We start from the raw sequence: 26,140 nt of genomic DNA on the forward strand, positions 1-26,140 counted from the left end.
CCCCGGCTCTCCCCGCCGCCCTTTCCAGCTCAAGTTTGTGTCATCTGTTCCCGCCGGGCTCCTTTTTTTAACTTGTGGGGTCTGTGCCAGCCCCCGAGCGAGGCAGGTGCGGGGCCGGGTCTGTCTGCGGTGCCATCCCTGCCTGAGGGATGCGGGGCAAGGATGGCACTGCCGCGGTTGGGATGGGGATGCACAGCACGGCTGCCAGCCTGCGGGGCTGGTACTGCCAGAGGCTGCAGAGCAGGGATGGGACTGCCGGGAATGGGATGGGAATACGGCTGCCAACCTGGCGGGCCCACGATACCATCCCTGCCCGAGGCTAGGGAGCAGAGATGGGACCCACCGGGGATGGGGATGTGGCTGCCAGCCTGCCCTACCCGCGGTACCATCCCTGCCCAGGGCTGCGGAGCAGGGATGGGACTGCCGGGGATGGGGATGTGGCTGCCAACCCGCGGGGCTCGGCCCTGCCCACGGTCCCATCCCCGCCGGAGGGATGCCCAGCGGGGCCGGCCACCGGGGATGGGGATGCAGAACGCGGCTGCCAACCTGGCGGGCCCGCAGGTACCATCCCTGCCGAGGACTGCGCAGCGGGAACGGGACTGCCGGGGATGGGGATGCGGGTGCCAACCTGGCGGGCTCGGCCCTGCCCTGTCCGCGGTCCCATCCCTGCCCGATGCTGCGGAGCCGGGGTGGGATTGCCGGGGATGGGGATGCGGCTCCCAGCCTGGCGGGCTCGGCCCTGGCCGCGGGCGGGGAGCGCAGCCGGGGATGCTCTGCTCTCCGCTCGCTGGCGATGCTCGGTGGTGATGCTGGGTGGAGAAGGAGGAGGAGGAGGAGAAGGAAGAGAAGGAGGGGGGAGCTGGCGGGACAGCCTGAGGTGGGCGGAGGGGGGAGGCGGGTGTTAAACCATCGCTCCGGGGAGGGCTGAGCATTTGCAAATTGCGGCTCCATCCAGAGCGCGGGGAGCATCCTCCAACCCACGCCGGGCCGCCAGCAGCGGAGGGGCAGGACGAGGCTTCCCGGCTCGCGGGGATCCCGAACGCCTCCTCCCCTCCTGGCCGTGCCCTGCCCGCGCCGCCGGAGCCGCAGCATCGCCCGCAGGCAGCGCTAGCACAGCCCGGCCCCCGTCCCTGGCGCGCAGGCAGGCACGGGCACAGCCCTGGGTGAGTAATCCCGCAGCTCCCGCGGGCAGGCCACAGCCATCCCGGCCCGCAGGTGCGAGCCCGGCAGGTGCGGCGCGTCCCCGGCCTCTGGTAGGTCAGCAAGGACGGGATCCTTGCCTGGGGAGGGATTTTTGAAAGGTTTCCCTGTCTGCTAGCAAGTTATCTGTCACCGCTTGGAATTACTCCTTCCCTTGCACAGAAGCTTCTCTCTTCCCCCCACCCCTTTCTTCTCCTTTTTCCCCTGCTTTACAACTTTTCCAGCCTTGTGGAGTTGCCTCCCTCATTTTCACCCGCAGATTTCCAGAGGTAACAAGAGGCCAGTGCCACCCTGGGAGATTTCAGAGGTTGAAGATCAGTGCCAGCAAGTGTCCTAACACACCTGTGTGTTCCTCTTTTGTTCTCCACCAGGCTGAAAAGTCATGACAGCTGAAAAGACTATTCCTATAATTAATGGCAAGCCAGAAGATGCTTTGGACCCAGAAGCCTCAAGTACCAACCTCGTCCACAGCAATGATAAGAAAGTTCATGAAAGAGGGCACTGGAACAACAAGGTTGAATTTGTGCTTTCAGTGGCAGGGGAGATTATTGGGCTGGGAAACGTCTGGAGATTCCCATACCTTTGCTACAAGAATGGAGGAGGTAAGATGGCATCACGTGTGGATTTAGATGGGAATTAAACACGGGAATTAAGCAGTTAAGAGTGCCTTGCTGTGATTTATTGCACTAGTAAGAGAGACGTGTTCAGGGTTTCAGTGCATGTGCAGACAGGGAAGCATTAACATCTGACAACTGAGAAAAATCGTTGTGTTTCCCTTTCCCTCTCTCCAAACACTGTGTGGTTTATTTTTACAGGTTGCTGTTACGTTAGTAAATTGACATCTTTTTTTCAGGAGCATTTTTCATGCAGGAGAAGCCAGCATTCAGTTATAGTAGTACACTCTGTCTTCTGCATGTGAATACACACCCAGGCATACTTAACTAAGTTTGTCTGACACAGAAAAGAAGGCAGCACTTCATTTGTCACAGCAGTGTACTTTGGAGAGGATGAATATTTTTTTTTTCCTAACAACGCCACAAAGACTAAATTAATTTTCTTTGTCTCATGAAGTTTTTTATACCTCAATGTTCTCTTTTTCCCCTCGTACTTCTCCAATTCCTACAAGGCAGAAAAGATGTAAAATTACAGGTTGAAGAGAGCAAGCCCTAATAAATACAACATATGAATGTTATTTGAGAGAGGAAAGAGCAGACTCAACTTCTCCAGAGTATAACATGTGGCACGTATTGGTTATAGCCAACTGTAAACTGTGTAAGATAAATGACAGCTGAGAATAAGCACATCAGCTTGGGCAGCAGGGAAGAAAGGAAAGTAAATTACAAACTCAGTTTAGAATTCTGTGGACTGGGTTCAACATTCTTCCCACTTAAGGCCTGAGTCAGTGGCAGTGTAAACACAGAGGCTGGAAGAAAAATAGGATGTTGAGGGCTGATAAGCACTGATCTGCTCCTTGACGGGTTGGTTTGCTGTGCCAAACTTCTATTCCTTGTCCCTCCTTATCTGAACTCAGGGATGGTTTTTAGCCCATTTTGTGTGCTGTTCCTACAAGACAAGCCCTGCTGTGCAAATTGTGTTTATTGTTGGAAGTTCCTTTCTTTATGTCTCTGTATTTTGGCCAAACTTAGGCAACAAGAGTTCAGCTCTTTAGAGAGCGCTGCTACCAGATCCCGAATGTTAACATGCTGCACATCATATACACAAGCCTTTTTTGTTGATGGTCAAAGTGTTCCCAGAGAACTTTTGGCAGAGGAAATGACAGGAATATATATTTGCTGTGTAGTTTTTTGGTTCCTGCAGCTTTAGGTGCCCATTTGTGAGTGTGTGCCAGCTTGCTATTATTTTAAAGGCTGTAACATGAGGTAGAAAGAATTTCCATCATTGTTTTGGGTGATTTGATGAAAAAGTAATTACTTAAATATCATATTTAATCACCACTGTACTCTTTAAGAATAGAATAAATGGGTGTGATTTAATTGCTCGTGTCCTGGCACCATGGGACATTTGCCATTGACCAGTTTTAGTCAATGGAGGCTCAGTCTGTGAGCTTGTGTAACCCCCTGCTGGAATTAGACCAGAGTTTGTTTTTAGTGCTTAAATCTGGTGCATCCAACTCCTTGGTGTGTGCTGGGGGAAGACAGTGGTAAATATCCGAGCTAGTTGTGAAATAAATTGCTTTTAACAGAACAAATCTAGAAGCTGTAGTTTGGAACTTGTGAGGTTGACCTCTCTGACACTTACTCCAAGTCATAACAGGGAGTGTAGGAAAAATCATCTGGAAGTTTGGGCTGTGGATGTTCAGGTTTTGAGGAAAAATAATTTCTTTGTGTGTTTAGAATGAGGTATTTCTTGTAATACGATCTTTTTGTAAGCTGGGAATCCTGATGTTTTCTAATGTTCCTGTTGGAAAAACAAGCTGGCACTTTGGATTTCCACAAGTTGCATTGTTCAACTCGCTGTGAGAGTGTGTGTGATGATACTGGCCAGTAAATTATCCAGGGAAATATTCCATGTTTTGTGGAATCCCCGTGGATTGCTTGAGAGGCACCTGGGATTCACCCCTAGGGAAATTTCCTGGCTGAGGGAAGGAACTCCTGGTGATGAGATGAGGGAAACTCAGAACAGGTGGATGTAGTTGTCTCAATTTTCTCACCAGGGTGACTGAAACCCAGCAGCTGTTGCAGGGTGGGGTGTGCTGTGGTTGGGTTTGCTGTGCTTCACCACCTGTGCTGGAGTTCACTGTCAGCACCCAACAAAAATGTGGATGCTTTGTTATTTTCCTAGAATTTCACACCAATATTTCTGGCTGATAAGGCCAGGTCCTGCTTTCTTGTCCTTGCGAGTAGTTCTGAAGTTTTTTTTCCTCATTCTCTTTCTGCAATCCTTATAATATAAATAACATGAAATGGGTTTCTCAGATTTAATATCTGTAACACTTCCTCATCCCTGAGAAAAGCAAGGAGGGTGGTGCTGGGCAGGGCAGAACTTTGAGCTGAGCATGGCTGGGATCTTTTCTGTGTTTGAGAGACCGACTTTAGGCTGAGGAACGTTGATCTGCTCTGTTTCAGCCCATAACCCTGGCTTACAGGTTAACTTTGGATATTTGGGGCAGGAATTAAACCCTTCCTACACTGCACTGATGGCTCCCAGCTTAAGATCCTTCCTTTAATGGAAAAATCCTCCCTGTGCTTCTGAGGAGCCCTGTTCTTTCTAACCAACACCCCCTCAATGCTCACCCCCAGGTGCTTTCCTCATCCCCCCCAGACCCTGCTTTCCTGTCCTTGTAAGCAGTCCTGAAGTTTGTTTCCTCATTCCCTTTCTGCAATCCTTATCATATAAACAACATGAAATGGGTTTCTCAGATTTAATATCTGTAACACTTCCTCGCCCCTGAGAAGTGGTGCTGGGCAGGGCAGAACTTTGAGCTGAGCATGGCTGGGATCTTTTCTGTGTTTGAGAGACTGACTTTAGGCTGAGGAACGTTGATCTGCTCTGTTTCAGCCCATAACCCTGGCTTACAGGCTAACTTTGGATATTTGGGGCAGGAATTAAACCCTTCCTGCACTGCACTGATGGCTCCCAGCTCAAGATCCTTCCTTTCATGTAAAAATCCTCCCTGTGCTCCTGAGGAGCCCTGTTCATTCTAACCAACACCCCCTCAATGTTCACCCCCAGGTGCTTTCCTCATCCCCTACGTGGTGTTTTTTATCTGCTGTGGAATCCCAGTATTTTTCTTGGAGACGGCCTTGGGACAGTTCACAAGTGAAGGAGGCATCACATGCTGGAGGAAAGTTTGCCCTCTCTTTGAAGGTAACAATTCTGTGTCCTTCTGCAAAAGAAAGCATTCCATTTGAAGTAAAATGAAATTAACTGTAGCAAAATTGAAGTTAAGATATACTTAAGAGTAAGCTTTTGTTTTTAAATTAGATACAGCCTGAAAAGCAGAAGTTTTCTTTTGTATCTCACTTTTTATTTTGCTCCTCCAGGCATTGGCTATGCTACCCAAGTCATAGAGGCACACCTAAATGTATATTACATCATCATTTTAGCATGGGCTATCTTCTATTTGTTCAACTGCTTTACTACAGAGCTTCCCTGGGCTTCCTGTGGCCACGAATGGAATACAGGTATGACCTCAGCAGAGTTTGCCACTATAAAATCCTCCCAAATGATTGATTATTATATTGAAATGTCCCGAACAAAGCTATGTGTGTAGCAAAACCTGCGCAAATGGGCCAATCTCATCCCACTACAGCCAAAAAAAAGGAAACCAGGAGTGAAACTGCCTTTGACCTTTTTGGGTTAGGTCATTGTAAAGCATTTACTCCTCTAGAATAGAATGTCAGCAGAAAAAGACTATGGATTTGTTACTTCTGTACGATCTTCTGGCTAAATCCCAAGACTCTCATTTGCAATCATATCTCTTCTCCCTGAGCACACTGAGTGAATTCTGCAGCAGAGAATGACCTGATGACAGGTTGCATTCTTGCTCTTTCACTCTAATGAAGTCAGGGGGAGTTTGAATGGAGAGGGAAAAATGTTAAATGTGGATCTTTGGAATTGCTCTTTTAAATGCCAGATGTTGAGGGATAATGTTCATCAAGCTACTTCTGGAAATGTAGTCTCATAAATAATCCTTGCTGTGCATGTAAAGGAGCCTCCTGCATGCAGGATGAGGTATTCAGGAGGGTTTGCAGGGCAGGGCTCTGCATCTGTCTTCTCATTTATATAAATATCTGTCATTCTCTGCTCTTTGAGTCTCCAGATCCCAAACATCCATGGGGAGGATGTCATCCCACTGTCCTTGTTCCTGAAATTTTGCATTCATCCCTTATGTGCAATCCAGTTTCAAATCAAGCACCCAGCATGTTGTCTTTCATAGTTTGCACTAGTTGGCCATTTTTGGTGTTCTTTGAGCACACCTAAATCTGCCTGGAACCTTAATTTCTGAAATCTTAGGCAGGTAATTTTGGGCCCAGTGGATGTGGAAGGCTTTGGTATCAATTTTGGCAGCCCTGCCAAGGAGCTTGGCCAGTGTTATCAGTGCTCAAATGCTCCACAGGGCTGAGCTGCTTTGGCCTTTGTGTTAGAGATAATAACAATAATAATAATAATGATTATAATAGTGATAAGCCAGAGGAAATACCCACTTTCCTTATCAGGAAAAAGTGGCAGTTTATGGCTGGCCATGTTCCCTTTGTAGCCATAAACCACTGAACCAGCAGTGGAGTTGGAGCACGTTGTAATTTTAATTCCCAGTCCATTGCCTCAATGTTTCTTCCTTCTGCCTGAGGTGATTTTTTGGCCCTGTGCCTCTGGGAAGTGTTGTAAGAGAGTCCTGATGGATGTTTCTCTGAGTTGTCATAACCTGGTGTTGCAGAATTAACAGCTGTGGCCCTTAGTGCCCCCAAAAACCCTTTAACCCACCCATAAAATTGTGTGGGCTTCCCAAGGTGCACAAAGTGGGACATGAACAAGAACAGTACTTGCATGTCAACATAGCAAACTCCTTGCTTTTGTGGTTCTTTTCTAGAAAACTGTGTGGAATTTCAAAAACTCAACATGAGCAACTGCAGTCAAGTCTCTTTACAAAATGCCACTTCTCCAGTGATGGAATTCTGGGAGTAAGTGCACAAAAACCTTTATATTTGATCAGACTTTTTTCTACCTTTATATTTTATCAGACTATTCACTGCCTTTATATTTGATCAGACTGTTCAGTGATTTTATATTTGATCAGACTCTTCATTACCTTGCAATGATTTGACCATTTACACCTCGTAACCCTGTAGCACTGAGGGAGCGAGTTCAGCTGGAAATTTTCTTATCCTGCCACGGTCAGAAGGAGAGTTTTTAACTCTTTTTTAAGAGGACACAAGGAAAGGAATTCCATATCCTGAAAGGACACAGAACAAAGTGTGCCACTTGCTCGGGAGCTTGGCTCCTGCTGCTGGAGGAAAGAGCCTCCAGCCCATACTAATGAGGAGGCAAAGGTGAAAGAAAGAAAATGATTTACAATATTCCTTTTTTCCCTTTTTTTTCTTTTTTTTTTTTTTTTTTTTTTTTCCCTAAATATTTCTTCCCTTAGGAGTTGGAGAGCTACATCCTCATCCTTGTTTCAGCTAACTAATACTCTGGCTTCTGGATCTCATTATTTTTTAAAGGACTGTGTAAGTGTTAGTTATTCAGCTAGAATAACAGCAGACTTTAACTCTCTCCTCTCCCCCTGACTCTGATTTCTTGCTAGACTAAGGGAAGGAAATCAGATGTTTGCACAAGATGAGCTGCTTTTGTGGTGACATATTTTTTCTGGCTATAAATATTTAATCAGTGCAGTGCAGCCTCCCATTTGTTCCTTGCAGGGTGTAGTGTGTGCTAAGCCAATCAGAGAAATGCAGTGTTACTTTGAATTCTGAGTGATTTCACAATTCAAAGCCAGTTACACAATTCTGGGTTACTACAATTTCTTGAGGACCCATTGATTTTATTTTGAGGCTGTTTTGTGTTCAGGACAGCGACAGCTACACTTTAAAGAAACAGGATTTAAAACTTCTTGAAGGGAAAACTCTACATTGACATAATTTCCTTCAATCTTAGGACTTGCTATTGTCTGCCTGAATGTCTTTTTCTTGCTACATCAGCCAACTTAGATTTCATTAGTTATATCAGCAAATAATACTGTTTTATTTTAAATCAAAACCCCCCAAACACTAAATTAAACCTGAATAATATGAGCGACATATGCACTCTCTGGGTAAAACTGAAATTTTATTTTCTGTTAAAATTTTCAGTAATCTGAACACCTAACATCTTAAATCAAAACATAACTACCCACAGATAATAGCTCAGAATATACAAGAGTTTCTCAGGTGGCATCACTTAATGCTACAACTTTATTTTATTTTAGCAAAAAATATCATATGGTTCTTTGGGATAAGGAGAATTAAGACTTAACATCAGTGGAATAAATGAACAATATATTTTCTCAAGTATTAGCCAATTTGCCCCCTGCATTTATATGATTTTTCAATAATATTCCCAACTCTGCCACTGATGGTAACTTTGGTTATCCAGAGAAGTAGGAAATGTTTAGCTCAATTCTATGGAGGGCAGAGAGTAAGTTTTACACTCTCATATTCTCATATTCCTGTGGCTTTACACTCTCATATTTGTGTGGTTTTACACTTATATTTCTGTGGTTTTGTGAGTTTTGTGTCAGTGCTCATCTCTGGAGTGCCTCAATTCCTGGCTCAGTGTTATTTTGAAGCACACACAAATCCACTTTAAGGATGTCCCTTCTCAGAGATCTCTGAAAATGAAGCTAAACAAGATTCTCTAGCTCCACTTGCAATCAGGTTGAAGTGGGTTTTAAACCCTTTGGGGCATATTTCCCTACCTGGTATTTGTTAAATCTGGAATAAATTATGCAACTAGAAGGGAGAATCAGATTTAGCCTTTTCTCTAGCTGGTTTTACAGTCTTGTCAATAAAAAGTTGAAAATACACACTCCAAACCTTTTAAAATCACAAACACCAAAAAAAAAAAAAAAAAAAAAAAAAAAAAAGAAAAAAAAAGAAAAGAAAAGAAAAAAAAAAGGTAAACTAAATAATCTATTATTTATTTGGAATGCCTTTCTTTATGTGTCACAGACAAACTTTTTGTAACACCAACAGTTTGCTGGCCAAAATAACTTAAGATATTCAACTTTTCTACTTTCTCTGTCCAAATAAAACCGGAGTTGCATAGTTTTGCACACAGGAAATAAATGTACTCTCTTCCTGCTAAGGAAAGTGCTTGCCTTGTTTGAAATTTAAGTAGTTATGATGTTGCTTGGCTTCAAAATTGAAAAAAAAACCCCATAAAAAACTAGTTTCAAAGTGGAAGAATGAGCTTTATTAAAAACAGGATTCATTTTGCTATGAAAGAACTTGAAATAACTATTTTGCTATGAAATAATCTTAATTGGAATTAGGATTATAATTAAAATATGTCTTAAATATCAAACATAAAAGCAGTGCAAGGTCTTGCTGTATAAAGAGAAGATCACAGAGCAGTTAATACAAAGTGAATATTACTAGAAGAGTTACTTTGTGTGGAGATAAGTGTTATCAGCAATGTTATTTCCCTCAGCTTGCGGTGGTGTTCTTGTGATGCTGCTTTATGATTTTGTAAATTCTGCTGCCAGGAGCCATAAACTCATTGTAAGCCCGTTGAAACAAATAGTAAAAAGGAGATTTGCTGGAGTAGGGAAGGAGGAGGCTCCAGGATTTTTTAGAACCATCACACTTTGTGCTCCCTGCAATGCCAAGGCTGCCATTGAAATTCCTCTGGGTTGTGGCCACATAAAGACAATTTATTGCGTGAAGGGTTGGCTGTGGGGGGGAAAAATGGGGGTTTGTGGGATATTTTTTGTGGTGTTTTTGTTGTATTTTTTTTTTTTGTCTGTTGATTAAATCTGTGGATTAGAGTGGCAATTGTTGTGCCCAGTGATCCTGGTTGCTTTTTGTGAGTTTGTTCACATGTGAAACTCAGCCCTGCACCTGTGAAGTGTCAGGCTGGCGCTGCAGCTCCCCTTTCACAGCCACGTCCCACAGCTTTTTACATGCTCACACTCTCTTCAGAGAGTTTTGGTTTTAACTAAACCCAGCCTAGCAAGGAGAGACTCAGCAATTCCCCAGTGGCTTTGCAGTGCTCTGTGCTGCTCCCAGTCTGAGAGCTCCTCATGCTGGGCAGGCTCAGGTTGTTGTTTCACACAGGATTTACATTCTCAAAGTGCCAGCAGCCTGATTTAAGTGTGTAAATGAATACACCAGGCCCAAAACATCTTTATTTCTGGCTTTGGAAAGGAATTTTTTCCCTTTTACCTGGTGCTGTTGTCTGTAAGGCTCTGCCCTTATTTACTCATGACTGGAAGTAAATCCAAATCCTCAGCTGGTTTCGGGATTGCAAACCCTAACTCCAGCCTCTCTGCTGAAATATTTGTGGCTTTTGCTGCTTCTGCAGCCTTGGCAAGTCCTAAAGCTGTGGCTGGAGTCAGGCAGAGGTGGCAGAGGATAGCTGGCAGTGCCATGAGGGTTTTCCATTTCCCATCCCCAGCAGTGCCCAGAGGATGCTGCTCCTTTAGCAGGAACACTCTGACTTCTGAAAATTCATCTTCTCTCCCTGCTTTGCTAACTGCCTCACACAGAGGGTGAAAGTCTAATTTTAAAATATTTTAAAATTTTTAAATTTTAAAAATTCTAAAAATCTTTGTTAAAACCAACAAAAAAAAGATTCAGAGACAAATCCTGCAGCAGGTCCTAGGTGCTGTTTTCCTCCTGGCACACTCCAAAGAACCCCATTAAACCTTAAATATTTTTGTGAGGTTGTAATTGATAACAACTTTTCTGTAGCTGCACAGTGGAAATGGGCTGACCCTGCTGGAGGTACAGCAAAACTTGGCAGTTTGGACACTCTTTTCTTTTTTTCCTGCTTAGAAATATCTGTTTCTGTCAGTGTTTCAAGGCTTCATTTGAGTGAGCAGGCACCACTGACAACTGATCAAAATTAGGGGATTAAAGGATTTCTTACTCCAGAAGGCCTTGCAAGCTGCAGCCTTGAGAAGTTCCAAATTCTGTGTGTACAGGGAAGCAGCTAAACTGATAAAAATTCACTTTTTATTCTTCAAACTCACTGCTGCTGTGTTCCAAAGGACAGACAAGTGCCTGAATTTCCACTTTTCCCTTCATACCCGTGCCAGCATTCAGAGACTTGACCTGTTTTCTCCCATCTATGGCCTTGCCCTCACCCCACTCGTATAGTTTAAGGATTTTCTAAGAAAAAGCAATAATCACACTTTGAAGGCGTGGCACATAGGATTTTTTGGCTTCCAAAACTTGGATAGTTAATACTGCTAGCTGCTAATTACTGATAAATTAAAGCAGAATATGAAAAATCACCGTGGCTGTGCGTGAGGGTGTATTTACAAGCACAGGGGAGATGCTCTGCTCCATCCTTTTTCTGCTTTCCTAGGAGAGGAAATTGCCCTGGCAGGTGTGGGGGCTGCAGCCTTGCCCCTGTGCCCTCTTGGCTGCTGCTCCAGTCTGTCCCCAGGGGCAGGAATTGGAGCTTTCCAGAGCCTGGGAAGGAGCTGGACAGACAGAGGAGCCACGGTTTTGTGGCTGATTCCACCTCAATGGGTTTTTATTGGCTGTGTAGCAACAACTCGGTGCTCTGTTCAAGGAGCTCTGTCACTCTCTGGAGGGGGTGACACATCCCCAGCCTTTCCAAGTAAAAGCCTAGTGAGAAAAAAAAAAAAAAAAAAACCATTGGTTTTGTCCGGCCTAAAAGAAAAGGGGCTGTTCTCAGCAAAAAAAAAAAAAAAAAAAAAATCCCCAGCACATTGAGAAGTCAGGGGTGAGCTGAGCCTGCTCAGTGCCCAGGGGGATCCAGCAGCACCCCAAACCAGCCCCTTTGTGGGTGTCTGGTAGAGCATTAAACACAACCAGCCCCTCTGTGGATGTCTGGTAGGGCATTAAACAGTGCCAGCCCCTCTGTGGGTGTCTGGTAGGGCATTAAACAGAATCAGCCCCTTTGTGGGTGTCTGGTAGGGCATTAAATAGAGCCAGCCCCTTTGTGGGTGTCTTGTAGGATATTAAATAGAACCAACCCCTTTGTGGGTTTCTGGTAGGGCATTAAACACAACCAGCCCCTTTGTGGGTGTCTTGTAGGATATTAAATACAACCAGCCCCTTTGTGGGTTTTCTTGTAGGGCATTAAACAGTGCCAGCCCCTCTGTGGGTGTCTGGTAGGGCATTAAACACAACCAGCCCCTTTGTGGGTGTCTGGTAGGGCATTAAACACAACCAGCCCCTCTGTGGGTGTCTGGTAGGGCATTAAACAGTGCCAGCCCCTTTGTGGGTGTCTGTAGGGCATTAAACAGTGCCAGCTCCTCTGTGGGTGTCTTGTAGGGCATTAAATAGAGCCAGCTCCTTTGTGGGTGTCTCATAGGACATTAAACACAACCAGCCCCTTTGTGGGTGTCTGGTAGGGCATTAAACAGAACCAGCCCCTCTGTGGGTGTCTTGTAGGATATTAAATACAACCAACCCCTTTGTGGGTGTCTGGTAGGGCATTAAACAGTGCCAGACCCTCCCCTTGCTGCCCAGCTCATGAGGGGCTGCGTGAAAATCCCTTTTTCTTTGGAGCCCCGTGAGCTCTCCACCTGGGTTTGCCTCAAGATCGCTGACTTTGCCTGACTTCAGCTGAAAAAAGCAAATGGGATGGGTATCAAAATGCTGCCAATTTTTCCTGTATTGAGGGCTGGACCCTAAACCAGGTGGATAAAGTTATCATGGTTTTTGATTTTTATATTTCCTGTCCAACAGTTTTTCCTTAACTGGGGGCTGAACCCCGAGTCAGGTGATGACGTTTCATGATTTTTATATTTCCTGTCCAAATTCTGCCAGTTTTTCTTGTATTGAGAGCTGAACACTAAGCCTGGTAGATGAAGTTCTATATTTTTGACTTTTACATTTCCTGTCCGACAGTTTTTCCTGTATTGGAGGCTGAACCCTAAGCCAGGGGGATGAACTTCCATTGTTTTTGATTTTTATATTTCCTGTCCAAATTCTGCCAGTTTTTCCTGTATTGAGGGCTGAGCCGTGAGTCAGGTGTTGAACTTCCATGGTTTTGATTTTTGCATTTCCTGTCCAACAGTTTTTCCTGTATTGGGGGCTGGACCCTAAGCCAAGAGAAAGAACTTCCATGGTTCTTGATTTTTACATTTCCTGTCCAAATTCTGCCCATTTTTCTTGTATTGAGGGCTGAATCCTGAGTCAGGTGGATGAACTTCTATAATTTTTGATTTTTACATTTCCTGTCCAAATGCTGCCCATTTTTCTTGTATTGAGGGCTGAACTCTGAGTCAGCTGGATGAACTTCCATAGTTTTGATTTTTACATTTCCTGTCCAACAGTTTTACCTTAATTGTGGGCTGAACCCTGAGTCAGGTGATGACCTTTCATGGTTTTTGATTTTTACATTTCTTGTCCAAATGCTGGCAATTTTTTTCCTGTATTGAGGGCTGAACCCTAAGCCAGGGTGATGAACTTCCATGATTTTTGATTTTTGCATTTCCTGTCCAACAGTTTTTCCTGTATTGTGGGCTGAACCCTAAGTGAGGTGGATGAACTTCCATGGTTTTTAATTTTTACATTTCCTGTCCAACTGGTTTTTTCTGTATTGAAGGCTGGACCCTAAGCCAAGTGGGTGAACTTCCATGGCTTTTGATTTCTACACTTCTTGTTGTACATAACACTTTCCCTGTGGATGATGAAAAAATAACCTTCAAGTTTGCAAATTCTCCTGACTCTGTATTGCTTTGGGAATTTGTAGCATTTGGTTGGTTCTTGTGTTAATACACAGTCGAGTTTTGGCTTGCAGTAGTGTCAAAACCAGAAATTAAATTTGTGTAGCAAAGGTCATATGTGAGCTACTCAAAATATCCTTTAGTTGCACAATTGTTAAAGTTCTAGAAATGCTGTTATTGCTACTCATGGTGGGTAAACATGCACAGAAACTGAGTGAGGTGCTTGAAATTTATGATCTTTAGAAGCTGCTGGCTTAGATATCCAATTTTGCTGAAAAATGGTAAATCTGTTTTATTTGTAACCAACAAGGGCATTTTCATTACTGGGATTAAGATGGGAATGTGTGTTTAGACTTGTACATCTATATATGCAATTTTGCTGTTGTAGGGAAAGAATTACATGAGAAAAGCGCATTTTGCTTGAAGGGGGGAAATCAATATAAAGTGAGAGGTTTAAAATAGCAAAACCTCTGTGGTGCCATGATGGGCTTGGCCAAACCAGCCAGGAGCAGCACGAGCCAAAATAACCAAGAAAAGTAATAATTTTTCTTCTGCCTTTGCCAGGGGTTCATTGGTTTCTCATAACATGCTGGTTTGCTGGGTTTTTTGTGTGGAGTTTTAAAATTATTTTTTGTTAATTATTTTAAAATTTTTAATTAATTAAATTAATTTTTTTATTTTTAAAAATTTTAAAATTTTTTTTATTAAGTCTTCTATTGAAAGGCCTCCCTTCGGCTATATCTGGTTTCATGCAATTATAAAGCCAGCTCATCCCCTTTATCCTGAGTTATTATGTACAGCCTCCTACAAATATCTACAGAAATTTTTAAGCCTTCCAGAAAACTGAAAGTAGGAAGTGTCTCCACAACCTTTTAAAATTTGTAAAACTGAAAGTAGGAAGTATCTACACAAACTTTAAAACCTTGTGTACAAGAAGAAGTGCGTACATAAACTTTTAATATTTGGAAAACTGAAAATAGGAAGTATCTAGAACTGAAATTAGGAACTGTCTGGATAAACTTTTAAATTTGAAAAACTGAAAGTGGGATACTTCTTTATTATGTACAGCCTCCTACAAATACCTACACAAACTTCTAAATCTTCTAGAAAACTGAAAGTAGGAAGTGTCTACAGAAACATTGAAATTTGGAAAACTGAAAGTAGGAAGTATCTACACAAACTTTAAAACCTTCTATACAATAGGAAGTGTGTAAACAAACTTTTAATATTTAGAAAACTGAAAGTAGGAAATATCTAGAACCGAAATGAGGAACTGTCTAACTTTTGTTAACTTTTAAATTTGAAAAACTGAAAGGAGGATACTTCTTTATTGTGTACATTCTTCTTTATTATGCACAAACTCCTAAAAATATCTACACAAACTTTTAAACCTTCTAGAAAACTGAAAGTAGGAAGTGTCCACACAAACTTTAAAATCTGGAGTGGAGGACCGCAATTCGGAAGAACCTACGCAAACTTTGAAATTTGGAAAACTGCAATTAGGTAGTGTCTACACAAACTTTTTAATTTGGAAGACCGAAACTAGGAATAACCTACATAAACTTTTAAATCTTCTAGAATACTGAAAGTCGGAAGTGTCTACACAAACTTTTAATTCTAGAAAAGTAAAAGTAGGAAGTGTCTACACAAACATTTAAATTTGGAAAACTCAAAGTAGGAAGTATCTAGAACCGAAATTAGGAACTGTCTAGATAAACTTTTAAATTTGGAAAACTGACAGTAGGATACTTCTGGTGCCATTTTCTGTCTGGAACCAATTTGTCCCCTCCAGTAGCTCCCCACAGGACAAGCTGGAAAGTGCCATCCATGTTTGACAAAGTTGCCCACTCCAGGAATTATTTTCTTTACCGGTTGACCACAGGAAAGAGATGTTCAAGACTGGAAGTGGCAACAAATCCCATGGAGCTCTTCCATGGCATATTTTTCACACCTCTGTAATCCCTTAAATATCCAAGTAGAGAAGAGACTTTTATTTCCAGCTGTTAAGAAATGTGTCCAGTATGTTTACTCCCTGTCTTGGAATTGGGAATGGGAAAGCTTTGCTGAGAGGGATTTTAGAGATATACAAGTAGCTGAAAACATCATTTAACAGGAATCACATTCCTCTGGTTTTTGGCTATCTCAGCATGGATACTGTGTAAAGGAGAGATTTCCATGCAATTCATCAAGCCTCTGTCTACTTTTGGCACTTGAAAAATATCATCATAAGAAAAATCAAATGTTTAGACACTTTTTAAGAGTATTTCCCAAATATGGCTTTGTGGATTCAGGATGTTAACAGAAAGGGTGGTTGCTTGGGATTTTAAATCAAATTAAAGGAACTGGTTTTAATGTGCAAAAATTATAATGAGCACAGGCTGGAAAAAACAAAACTAATTATTACTATTATTATTATTATTATTATTATTATTATTATTATTATTATATTATATTTATTTATTTATTTCACTGTTTTGCACTATATTCTCATATGGCAGCAGAATTGCTTTGCTGTGTCAGGAGGACTTCCTGAGGAACTTATTAAATATTGCCCTGGAATTCCTGGAAAGGCTCCAGGACACCAATCAGTGCAGGTCTTGAAGCATCACTGTGGGCACTGCTGTCCTCTGGGCACCAAGGAAATCACTGAAATCCCCCCAAATCCCTTCCACAGCTCCTCTTTATTTATTCCATAGATGGTGTCCGCAGGTTTTAGTTCATACAGGAAAAATTGATCCAGTAGAATGAATCTGGATTTAATTAATAATCTGTAATTTGTGAGTGCTACAGCAGTGATATTTTATGAAGACCCAGGACCTGCAAATGTGGACAAAGCATTGAGAGCTCCCAAAATAATTCCTGTCCATTTACAGCTTTCCTTTTTCCCTTTTGAGCGGTAAGTGGTTTTTTATTCCTTGTGCCCCTGCTCTTTTTTACATCTTAGGGGTTTTTTTGTAACTAGAGTTTAAGGCCAGTGAGATAAGAAATATGTTGACAGAGGAATTTTTTCAATTTTTAAAATTTTTTTGCCAGTCAGTCAATGGTTTTCTTTTGGCCTGTTCTGTGAGGAAGAGATAAGAGCTTATCACCATTCATTTGTTGTGTGAATTTGTATCCAAAAACTCACAGTGAAGGTCTGTTTTACAAAATCATGCAATAGCTCTTAATATTTTGTGCTCAGTAGTTCTCATTTGATGAACATTTAATTAATAGTGAAAAGATGAGTACAACTGTACAGGTTTTCTAAAAGGCTCCACACAAATTCTGAGGCATCAGCTTGACTTGATTTCTTCTGGGTGCTTTCAGTTCACAGCTGGCGCTGTGTGCTGAGCTAATTTACACCACTCAAGGTGAATAAAAAGGGAGATTTTTGTTGCTGGATGACTTCTTCAGAGAGGAGAAGAGGGAAAATTACAAAAAAAAAAAAGCCTGGAGGAGTCATTGGATACATTGAGAAAAGAGACTGTAGAGCAGAGGTGAGTGGAGCAGCACAAAAAGTGATTTAACAGGATTAAACCCTTGGGGTTGGTTAAGTTGCCATGACTTCAGTGAAAGAGGAGTAAGGAAAATAGGTCAGAAATGGGATGTTCTGAGTTTATCCCTCACTATCTCAGTGTGAGATATGAAAAATGAAAAAATCATATATTTATACATTATTATACTACACATATACACTATTATACATTATATTGTTATTTATATAGTCAGCCTATACTGACCTTAATGAGAGAGGGGTTGACACAAGAAATGTGCCATTCTTTTCATATTTCGCAACCTGTAGTAGAAATTTCAGAGAAAATTTATTGTATTTGGTGGGAAATGTCCTGATGAAGGGGGGAATCTGACTCCATGTTCTCAGAAGGCTAATTTATTATTTTATGATACTTTAATAGAGTAAAGAATACTAAATTATACTAAAAGTACAGAAAGGATATTTACAGAATTCTAAAAGGTAATAATGAAAACTCCTGACTCTCTCCAGAGTCCTGACACATCTTGGCCCTGATTGGCCAATGAGTGTAAACAACTCCCAGCAGAATGCAATGGAACAATCACCTGTGGGTAAACAATCTCCAAACACATTCCACATGAGCGCAACACAGGAGAAGCAAATGAGATCAGAATTGTTTCCCTTTTCTCTGATGCTCCTCAGCTTCCCAGGAGAAAAACCCTGGGCGAAGGGATTTTCTAGAGAATGTGAATGCTACAAAGATTCTGCAGAGGAAATTTCACTCTTAAATTGGAGATGTGTAGAAATGGGTAATGAATGGAACAATGTTAAACCCTGGCAGGAATTTAAGGAGAAGGAGCTGGATAGAGCAAATGTGACTCAGACAGGAAGGATTAATTCTGTTATGTGTAATTCACACTAGATCTGCTCGAAGAGGTAAATATTTCAAAATAATGCTGTAGCTGAGGGATTCTTGCTAATGTGACCACAGGAAGTTGTCTGTCTGCTGCTTTGAAAAACCAGCCAAGTATGGAATTCAATGGATTTCCAGAAATGAAGTCTTACACTTTTAAGAATTTCCAATAAATTTCTCTCGAACTGTAACCCGTGGATTATCTTCTAAAAGCTGAATTCCTTCTTTCCAATACTTGAGCACTGATGGCTGGGGAGTACATGTGGGTATCCAGCAGTATCTGTCAAGAACCTTTTTAGCTCTTTTAGAAACCTATGGGTATTTTTCCTATTTTAGATTTTCCAGTAAATCCTGAAAAGAGAGGTTTGGACACTACACAGAGCCTGGAGCTCTTATTCTGGATATTCCAGAAAAGCCAAAGCTTCAGCTCATGTTTACTTGCAGGGAGACTTTGGCACCCAGACGACTCTCCCTTGATTTTAAACACAGTTAGTGACTAAATGTGCAAAAAAAAAAAAAAAAAAAAAAAAAAATCCACTGGGATTTATTTAACTTTGCAGTTGTATCTGTGCTTGTTCTGGAGGTGTTTCAGTGATTACCACACCACTGCCCTGGGAAAACACCTGGCACAACCAGCCCATGTTTAGTTATTCTTCCCAAATATCAGACTCTAAAGGAGGGGAAAGAAAGTCCGAAAGGAATAATTTCATTTTAAGGCATTATCTCTGTCAGATGTTTGCCATCTGTAGGGTGTTAATGCTGTCACTGTGCCACTCCTGCCCGTGCCACCATCACATCAGGGCACAAGACAGAGCAGGGTCAGGCAGTGCCCAGTGTGTCTCTGCTCCTCCTCCTCTCCTGCTCATCCACATTGGAGGGTTTGGGTGGAAGGAGGGTCAGAACCAATTTAGTGCAGCCTGAGGGGTGTCCTGCTGAACTCTGGATTCTGACAGTGATTCAGGGTGTGCTCTGTGTAGTGCAGGAGCTGTGTCCAACCCTGGGCCAGCACAGGAGGCTCCAGGATGGGCAGAGGATGGAGCAGCTCTGCTGGGAGCAAAGGCTGGCACAGCTGGCATTGTTCACCTGCACAGGAGAAGATTTGGGGTCACTGAATTGTGGCTTTCCATCACCTGAAAGGGCTGCAGGGAAGATGGAGAGATGTGGGAAATGGAGTTGTAGAAAAATTTTTAAATTTTATGGAAGGTTTATATAGTGTGTGTTTGTATGCAAACTTTGAGAAATGTTGGTTTAGAAATGTTCTAGAATAGGAGAGATATTGTTGGGAGAGAAATGAAACTACAAGCAAGACATCCAACAGAGAGACTTTGGACAAGGGCATGGAGTGCCAGAAAATTGGGAATAGCTTCAGACTGACAGAGATCAGGGTTAGATGGGGTATGGGGAAGGAATTGTTCCCTGTGAGGGTGGGCAGGCCCTGGCACAGGTGCCCAGAGAGCTGTGGCTGCCCCTGCATCCCTGGCAGTGCCCAAGGCCAGGCTGGACAGGGCTGGGAGCACCTGGGATGGTGGAAAATGTCCCTGCCATGCCAGGGGGTGAAACTTGGTGATTTTTGAGGTCCCTTCCAACCCAAACCATTCCACGAATCTGTGCTACTCTGGGGTTAAAGCTCATGAAGGTTATCACTGCTCAAATATGTGTTATCCTGGAAAAGGGAGCGCTCTCCCACACATTTTTGCCCAAGTCCCTCATCAGAGGTATGTGATCTTCTATTAATTTTTGTTTATGCAATGAAACTCAAAAAGTCTCTAATCTGACAGTTATCTTTTACAGTCCTGTAATGTACAGAAGAGGATTTAGGTGTTAAAGCTGAAAAATGTTTCCCAGCTTTGATGCTTCCAGGACATAGAATGTTCTATACCCGTTCTCTAGGACAAGATTGCCCCATTCTTTACATTTGCAGTGTCAAAAGATAACAAACCACATCAGAAAAGAGAAACCTTTCAAACCAGTACATGAAATCCAGTAATGAATTGACTGAAGAATTAAAACCACTCTTTTTAGATTCCATTTATTGAAAGATTTTTTTAACCTTGATCTATATAAAACATGTTTATCTTAAGTAAAAAAATCCAAGAATTTCACAAAGTAAGCTGCCAGCCTTTTGGCTTCACAGTTTCATATTTAGCATTCAGCATAGATTTTTTTTTAAGTTTATCAGTATCGTTTTCCAAAGTTGTCATCTAAGCAGATAAAGCAGTGGAGAATATCTCAAATCTTTAATATCTTGTGTTCTCTGGTTCTTGCAAAACAACTTGTTCCTTCTCAGCTATTTCTTTTCCATCTGCAGTCTGGATGCATGGATCTGCCTCTCTAAATTAGACAGCAATTAGCTCAGATTAGACAGGCACAGGGAAATGTTCCACCTTCCTGACAGGTATTTTGGCAGGGAAAGCTCCTGGCACTTCAAGATCCACAGAGGATTCTGGTGCCTGGAATTGGAATATTGAATTTTTAGAGTTCAGTTATATCTGCTCAAGTTTTTCAGTCAGAAACTCTGTATTTGCCCAGGATACCTGAGTGCATTTGGGTGTGAATTATTCAAAGTAATTTTCACAGAAATAAATGAATATTAATTGCATAAAGTGCAAGGAGAGAAAGAAAGATGTGAGTTAAGGAAATATCTTTAGATAGAAACTTAAATTTGCTTTCACACAGGAATAAAGAGTGTCTAAAAGATCCCAATCCTTTTCCCCTAAACTGGTGAGAAATCTGCACACCCTCAGGTGTGTTCTGATTTTTGAAGAAGGAGCTTAGTGATGAGGTTCACAAAGTAAATATGGGATGGGTTTGACAACTGCAGGGATAAAAGTGCACCAAAATATAAAATATATAAAAGATATAAAATATATAAAATATAAAATAAATATAAAATAAAAAGGATTCTGTACAGGGGCACTGCATGATTTTGTTGCTTTTATGCCCTCAGGATGCTTTGGTTGGGCACACCTCCATGGACAGGGCACCTCAAGGGCCTCCTCTCTTGGGGTGCTGTTTGCTGTTGGGTTTTTTAAAGCCTTGGAAACTGCTCCAAATGCAAGTGGGAACATGAAGGGACCTTCCTCAAATAGACTGGAGCTGTTCTTCAGCTTCCCAAATCATGAAATAATTCAAGAAGTACCTCAGGACATTCCTTTCAACGCTGCGTTGGCAGCTGTTAATCCTCTTTCTGTTCAAGAGGCTGTTCCAGCTCCTCCAACTTTATTAAAGACACTTTTTCCCAGGAAAATCCAGTGTTCCCATAGCCAGTAAATAGTGTGTAAGCTTTCAGAAGGTTTGTTTTCAAATTTGGGTGGAAAGGCTGCTTTTCAGTTATCTCATAACCTTCCCCTCTCCAGCAATTCCAACAACAGAGGGGCCCTTCTTCCTCTCCCATGAACTGAGGCACCAAATGGAAATGTGTTTTTCTACTTTCTCAAACAAATTAGTCCCATTTTCAGTAGGTACTTGTTGAAATCATCTCCCAGTGGGATTTTATTGGGTAAATTTTGTGTAAATTTTGCCTGTGCAGTGATGTGAAGTGAGGGAAGAGAGGTAATCCTTGGCAATGGGGTGTCCCGGGCATGTGGGGAGAACCAGATCCTTGTACAAGGCATAATTTCTTCCTGGGTTCATTCTTTTATTATTTTATTATTTTATTGTTTTATTTTTTTATTGTTTTATTGGTTTTTTATGCGTACTGAAAATATGCTGAAATTTTTCTTTCTATAGTTCTGTAGTTCTAACTATTCAGATAGTTCCTGACTATCCATTTTTATTTCCTTTTTAATCCACATTTATATTTAGATTCAAGTGAGTTTGAAGCCAGGCTTACAATATTTTTTACTCTAGTAGAATTAATCTACACTGTAGTTATTTTGTCTGATAATGATTTTGTTCAGCCCAACTGCACAGACCCTTGTGACCAGACCTCAGCATTTCTGACAGCCCCCCTTTGGAGATGTGCCCTATTACTCCCCCCAAATTTTTCTTTTATTCATTAGATTCCTGGAACTTTTGCCACTTTTATTCTGTGTTATTTACAGGATGAAATGTAAGAACCTTCACTAACATTTAGCCAATTTAAATGTGTGTGATCAGAGGCAATGAACCCTTCAAGCACAGTGCGAGGCACCCCAAACCCACTCTGGCTGGGTTCTACTTAAAAGCAAGACATGCTGTGGAGAATTAATATTTGCTACTGCTGAATTAAAACCTTGCTTTGGTTTGCATTAACCTTTGATCCCAGACTCCCCCCAAGGCAGTAGAATGTGTTTCCCTCAATATTCTGCCCAAAAACCTCAAGTGCCATCAATCCCTTGGCCTCTCTCCCAGGCTCTGGGTGGGTTGAAGGTGCTGAAGTGCTGAATATTTTTACACAACAAAACAACACTCCCCTCAAACAGCTCAAAACCTACAATAAAAACTTCCAAACTCTCATCACTTGCTGTTTTCAATGAGATCCAACAGTAATTAATGATTTGTGTCTTCAGTGCAGGAGAAATCTTTCTCACAGAAAAGTTTCACGCAGCCTGAAGTTGTTGCCAGCAAATTTTGCTTCAACCAAGCAGGGATTTGATGTTCTGGGGTAATTCAAATGGTTATCTACAGTTGTACTGCCAGCTATGTGATCTCCCAGGTTCTTGGGCTTTTATCTGTCAATGAACATTGTTGATAATAATTTCTTCAAATAAAGAAGTGGCAGCAGTGAATTCTAGTGAGAAAGAGTCAAGGCATTGCAATGAAACATCTGTTATTTCTCATTTGATTTAAGAGGGTTTAAAGATGCTCAGCTTTAACAAGTCTTGATACACAGGATAAAATTATTTCTTTCTTTTCACCCAAATGGGATGCAAAGCAGCTGAGCTATAGATTCACTGCAGAACTTTTCAAATGTTTGCTCCTTCAAACCAGAAGGGAGCACATGGAGTGCTGATTTTACTGCTTGTTTCTGTGCTCTGTGCATGAAGAACTGAGGAGAACAAGGCAGTGCAGGGCTCTTGCAGGTAAGGGAAGAGGAGGAAGGACTGGAAGAAGCTACAGAACCTTGTTTTGTTGTTGTTTTCAGTGATTTATGGCAGGTTTTAGGTAGAAGCTGCACTACTGAGCCCTGAATATCAACCTCACATCTCAGACACAGGGGCAACCATTTATTTTCAAAATGCTTCCCTTTTTCCTGTTATTTCAGTTGAATACTAAAAGAAGGGGGGCAGATTTGACTGAATTGAGGCTTTGTGAGAAGAATTTCATATTCTGATTTCTCCCTCCTATCAAAACTTCATTCCCTGCTGCTGTTGAGATGGTTCCAGCAGCAGAATTTAGGGAGAGCTGTGAGGGATTTCCCCTCCTTGGCTCCATTCTTTCCATACATTTCATGTTACAGATTAATTATCACTTCTGGACTTGCTGCTGCTCCCTTTCTGAGGGAAACACCAGCCCTTTGTTCTGCTGGAACAAAGGGAATCCAAAGCCTTGACGGCACTTTGGGGTAATTAACTCCTCATTATGGTGCTGACAGCTGCCCTTGATTGGCACCACGTGTCTCTTCTCAATAGGACCCGCGGGGATAATTAATTATGGTTATCCCATTAATTTGCCATTGTGACGCTTCACAAAAATATCTGGCCAAGAGTCCTGCGTGGGTGAAGGAGGTGTCTCTGCTCTTTGGGATTTCAGAGCACCCAGAAAACTCTGAGCTCTTCCTGCTCCCAGGAATTGGTTGCTTTTCAAAATCTTCACCCCAAGCCTTCATTAAAAATTATGTTCTTAAGAAGAAGTATGAAAAAAAGAAAAAAATTACGTTCTTAAGGCAAAGGCATCTTCTGGTGGGTGAAATATTTCAATCATGAGAAAGAGAGAACATTTATTTATGAAGTTTTGCAGATAGGGAACAGTGTAGGAATTAAAGTGACTTGCACACCCATTGTGGAAAAGGAACCTCACTCATGTTTGGGTTCACGTGTACATAAATAAATCCAAACAGCTATAAAAAAGCTGGTTTGATTAAAACATAAGGAAATTTTTCATTAATAGTTCACAGTGAAATTACAGCTAAATGAAATTTCACTATTATTGTGGCCCAACCATAAATATTTTGTCTCAGATTTCATCTTAAAAATGTACTGCTTTAAAAGGCCTTTTAGTATTTGTTGCCCTGTATTATTTATTCATTTTCTTATCGCATTATGCCAAATTTTGACCTTGTTCTCTTGCAATTAATTCCTCTTCTGGGTGATCTAAGAATTCAAGGACTTCATTTGGGATTTGATAAGGATTTGTGAGGAGGGTGGACTCCATCCTAGGTAAAATTCCACCTTCATCAGTCAAACAGCTTAGAAGAATTTGAATTTTAATGATGCATTTCATGTGTGATTATGTCTCAGTGGTGTTGTGTGCAGGTATCAATTATGTCCTTCCTCTTCTTGATTAAAATAACCCTTCATTAAAAGCCACCTCTCCTCATTTGGGTGCATTTTGATGAGAGAACTTCAGGCACTTTGCAGGTCTTGGCTAACTGAGGGTGCTCCGTGCTGGATCACATCTCCCCCAGAAAAGCTGGTGGAGATTTGAATAATAAAGATTTAAAGAATAAACACTTGAAGAATAAAACAAATTCCTGGATGGGGAGGAGATGTGGATGAGGTGGCAGCAATTTTAATTTAAGAAGATAATTCTCAAAAAGTTTGTGTTGACTTCCTGCCCCCTTTTATTTTTGAGTGGGAAGATCTGTCTTTATTAATTGGGAAATATGGAGATAAAATCTGTGATTTGGGGTTTTTAAGTGTGATTTTTGCTTACCCTGTTAATTCTGTCATTCCCCAGCTAAAGAGGGAATCTTAAACTCATATTTTATGAGCAGCAGCTGCAGCTCTGGAGGTGTGGAACTTGCCCAGGTGCTGCTTCAATATTTCCATTTTCCCTCTTGGCATCTCCAGCCTCCCACTCCATCACTCCAGGAATTTCCCTTCACAGATTCCTCCTTTATTTCATTTTTAAAATTTCATTTTATTTCCTTTAAATATTTCTGTCTCCTATAAACATTATATTTTTCATGTAAATATTCTATATCCTTTAACTGTCATTTTTTATTAGCTGGAATTACAAGATCAGACTTGATATCCCTAAATTTATTGACTCAGACAATAACTGAACCAAATACAAAAGGAAGAATTCTTTTATATATTTAACTGTAGTTTGCTTAGTTTGATTTAATACTTAACCTTTCTACTAAATTGTAATTAAATTATGTGTATATCTATGTAGATATTAATTATATAATCAATTGAAACCTGTGAAAATCAATTAATTTGTTTTCAGTCACAGTGGGGAGGGAGAGGAGTACAAGTCTGAGGTTGTAATAATTTGTAGTTTATATTTATTTATTTATTAACTTACAACTTTAATTTATAATTTATCTTTTTATTTATTTCTTTATTACTTTAAATAAAGATTTTAAATAAATCTCTTCCTATGATGATTTATTTCAGGGTAGTGTTAAAAAACTTTTTATGTGAACATCTTTATGTGTGCATTTGTTGTTTTAAGTTGCTTCAAAATGTTTTGAAAAGAAATATTTTAATATTATAGCTCTAATTACAAAAGGAAATTCATGAAATTTGGGTTAACAGGTAAAAATAAAGGTTAGAAAATTTTTTGGGGAAAACAAATCAAATTGAAAAACCATTTATTTAGGAAGTGTTTTTATTTTAGCTCATATAAATTGGTAAATAATTCAAATAAATTATTTTTGTTTGACTTTAAAGAAAAGTTGTTCTAAAATTAAAATTTTGTCACTGACTTGAAAAAGTGAAACATTTGTTCATTTATAACCGGATACAAAATACCTGGAATATTCTGCTTTTCTCTCTCTCTCTATTGTAGCAAGAGGTATTTTCAGTAGTGAGTAAAGAGCAGTCATTGAATTAAATTAATTCAGTTTTAACCCATTGTTTCCCAAGTAATGCTGGTTTTCTTCAAATATGATCATCTTTATCATCTTTTCTTTGTAATTAATTCACTTTTATCCCAGTATTTAATATGTAGCAATGTCTTTCTTCAATGTTATAATTTTCTTTCATAATTATTTCAGTTTTATCCTGTTTTTTCATATGTAATGCTGTTTTCTTCAGTATTATAATATTTTTTTGTAATTAATTTAGTTTTATCCCAGCATTTCACATGTAGTGCCATTTAAGCTCCATTTAAGAATTTT

At 41.0% G+C, this 26,140-nt stretch overlaps 1 protein-coding gene across 5 annotated transcripts in view; it reads left to right on the forward strand.

Annotated features, from left to right (window-relative positions):
• The first annotated feature begins 940 nt into the window (after positions 1 to 940).
• The window catches only part of SLC6A11 (solute carrier family 6 member 11), a 107,929-nt gene continuing 82,729 nt past the window's right edge, over positions 941 to 26,140 (forward strand). For 4 of the 5 annotated variants that reach the window (XR_009115053.1, XR_009115055.1, XR_009115054.1 and 1 more), the window contains exons 1-5: positions 941 to 1,163; positions 1,572 to 1,802; positions 4,894 to 5,028; positions 5,205 to 5,345; positions 6,752 to 6,842. Coding sequence is in view for 2 of the 5 variants with exons in the window: in XM_058031808.1 (XP_057887791.1) it covers positions 1,583 to 1,802; positions 4,894 to 5,028; positions 5,205 to 5,345; positions 6,752 to 6,842 (587 nt within the window). In the remaining 3 variants the exon portion in view is untranslated. Of the gene's footprint in view, positions 1,164 to 1,187; positions 1,254 to 1,571; positions 1,803 to 4,893; positions 5,029 to 5,204; positions 5,346 to 6,751; positions 6,843 to 26,140 lie in introns of those variants that run through there. The other variant, XM_058031809.1, reaches the window with a different exon arrangement.

The sequence above is a fragment of the Melospiza georgiana genome, chromosome 11 (genome assembly GCF_028018845.1).
Source record: "Melospiza georgiana isolate bMelGeo1 chromosome 11, bMelGeo1.pri, whole genome shotgun sequence".
Taxonomy (NCBI): domain Eukaryota; kingdom Metazoa; phylum Chordata; class Aves; order Passeriformes; family Passerellidae; genus Melospiza; species Melospiza georgiana.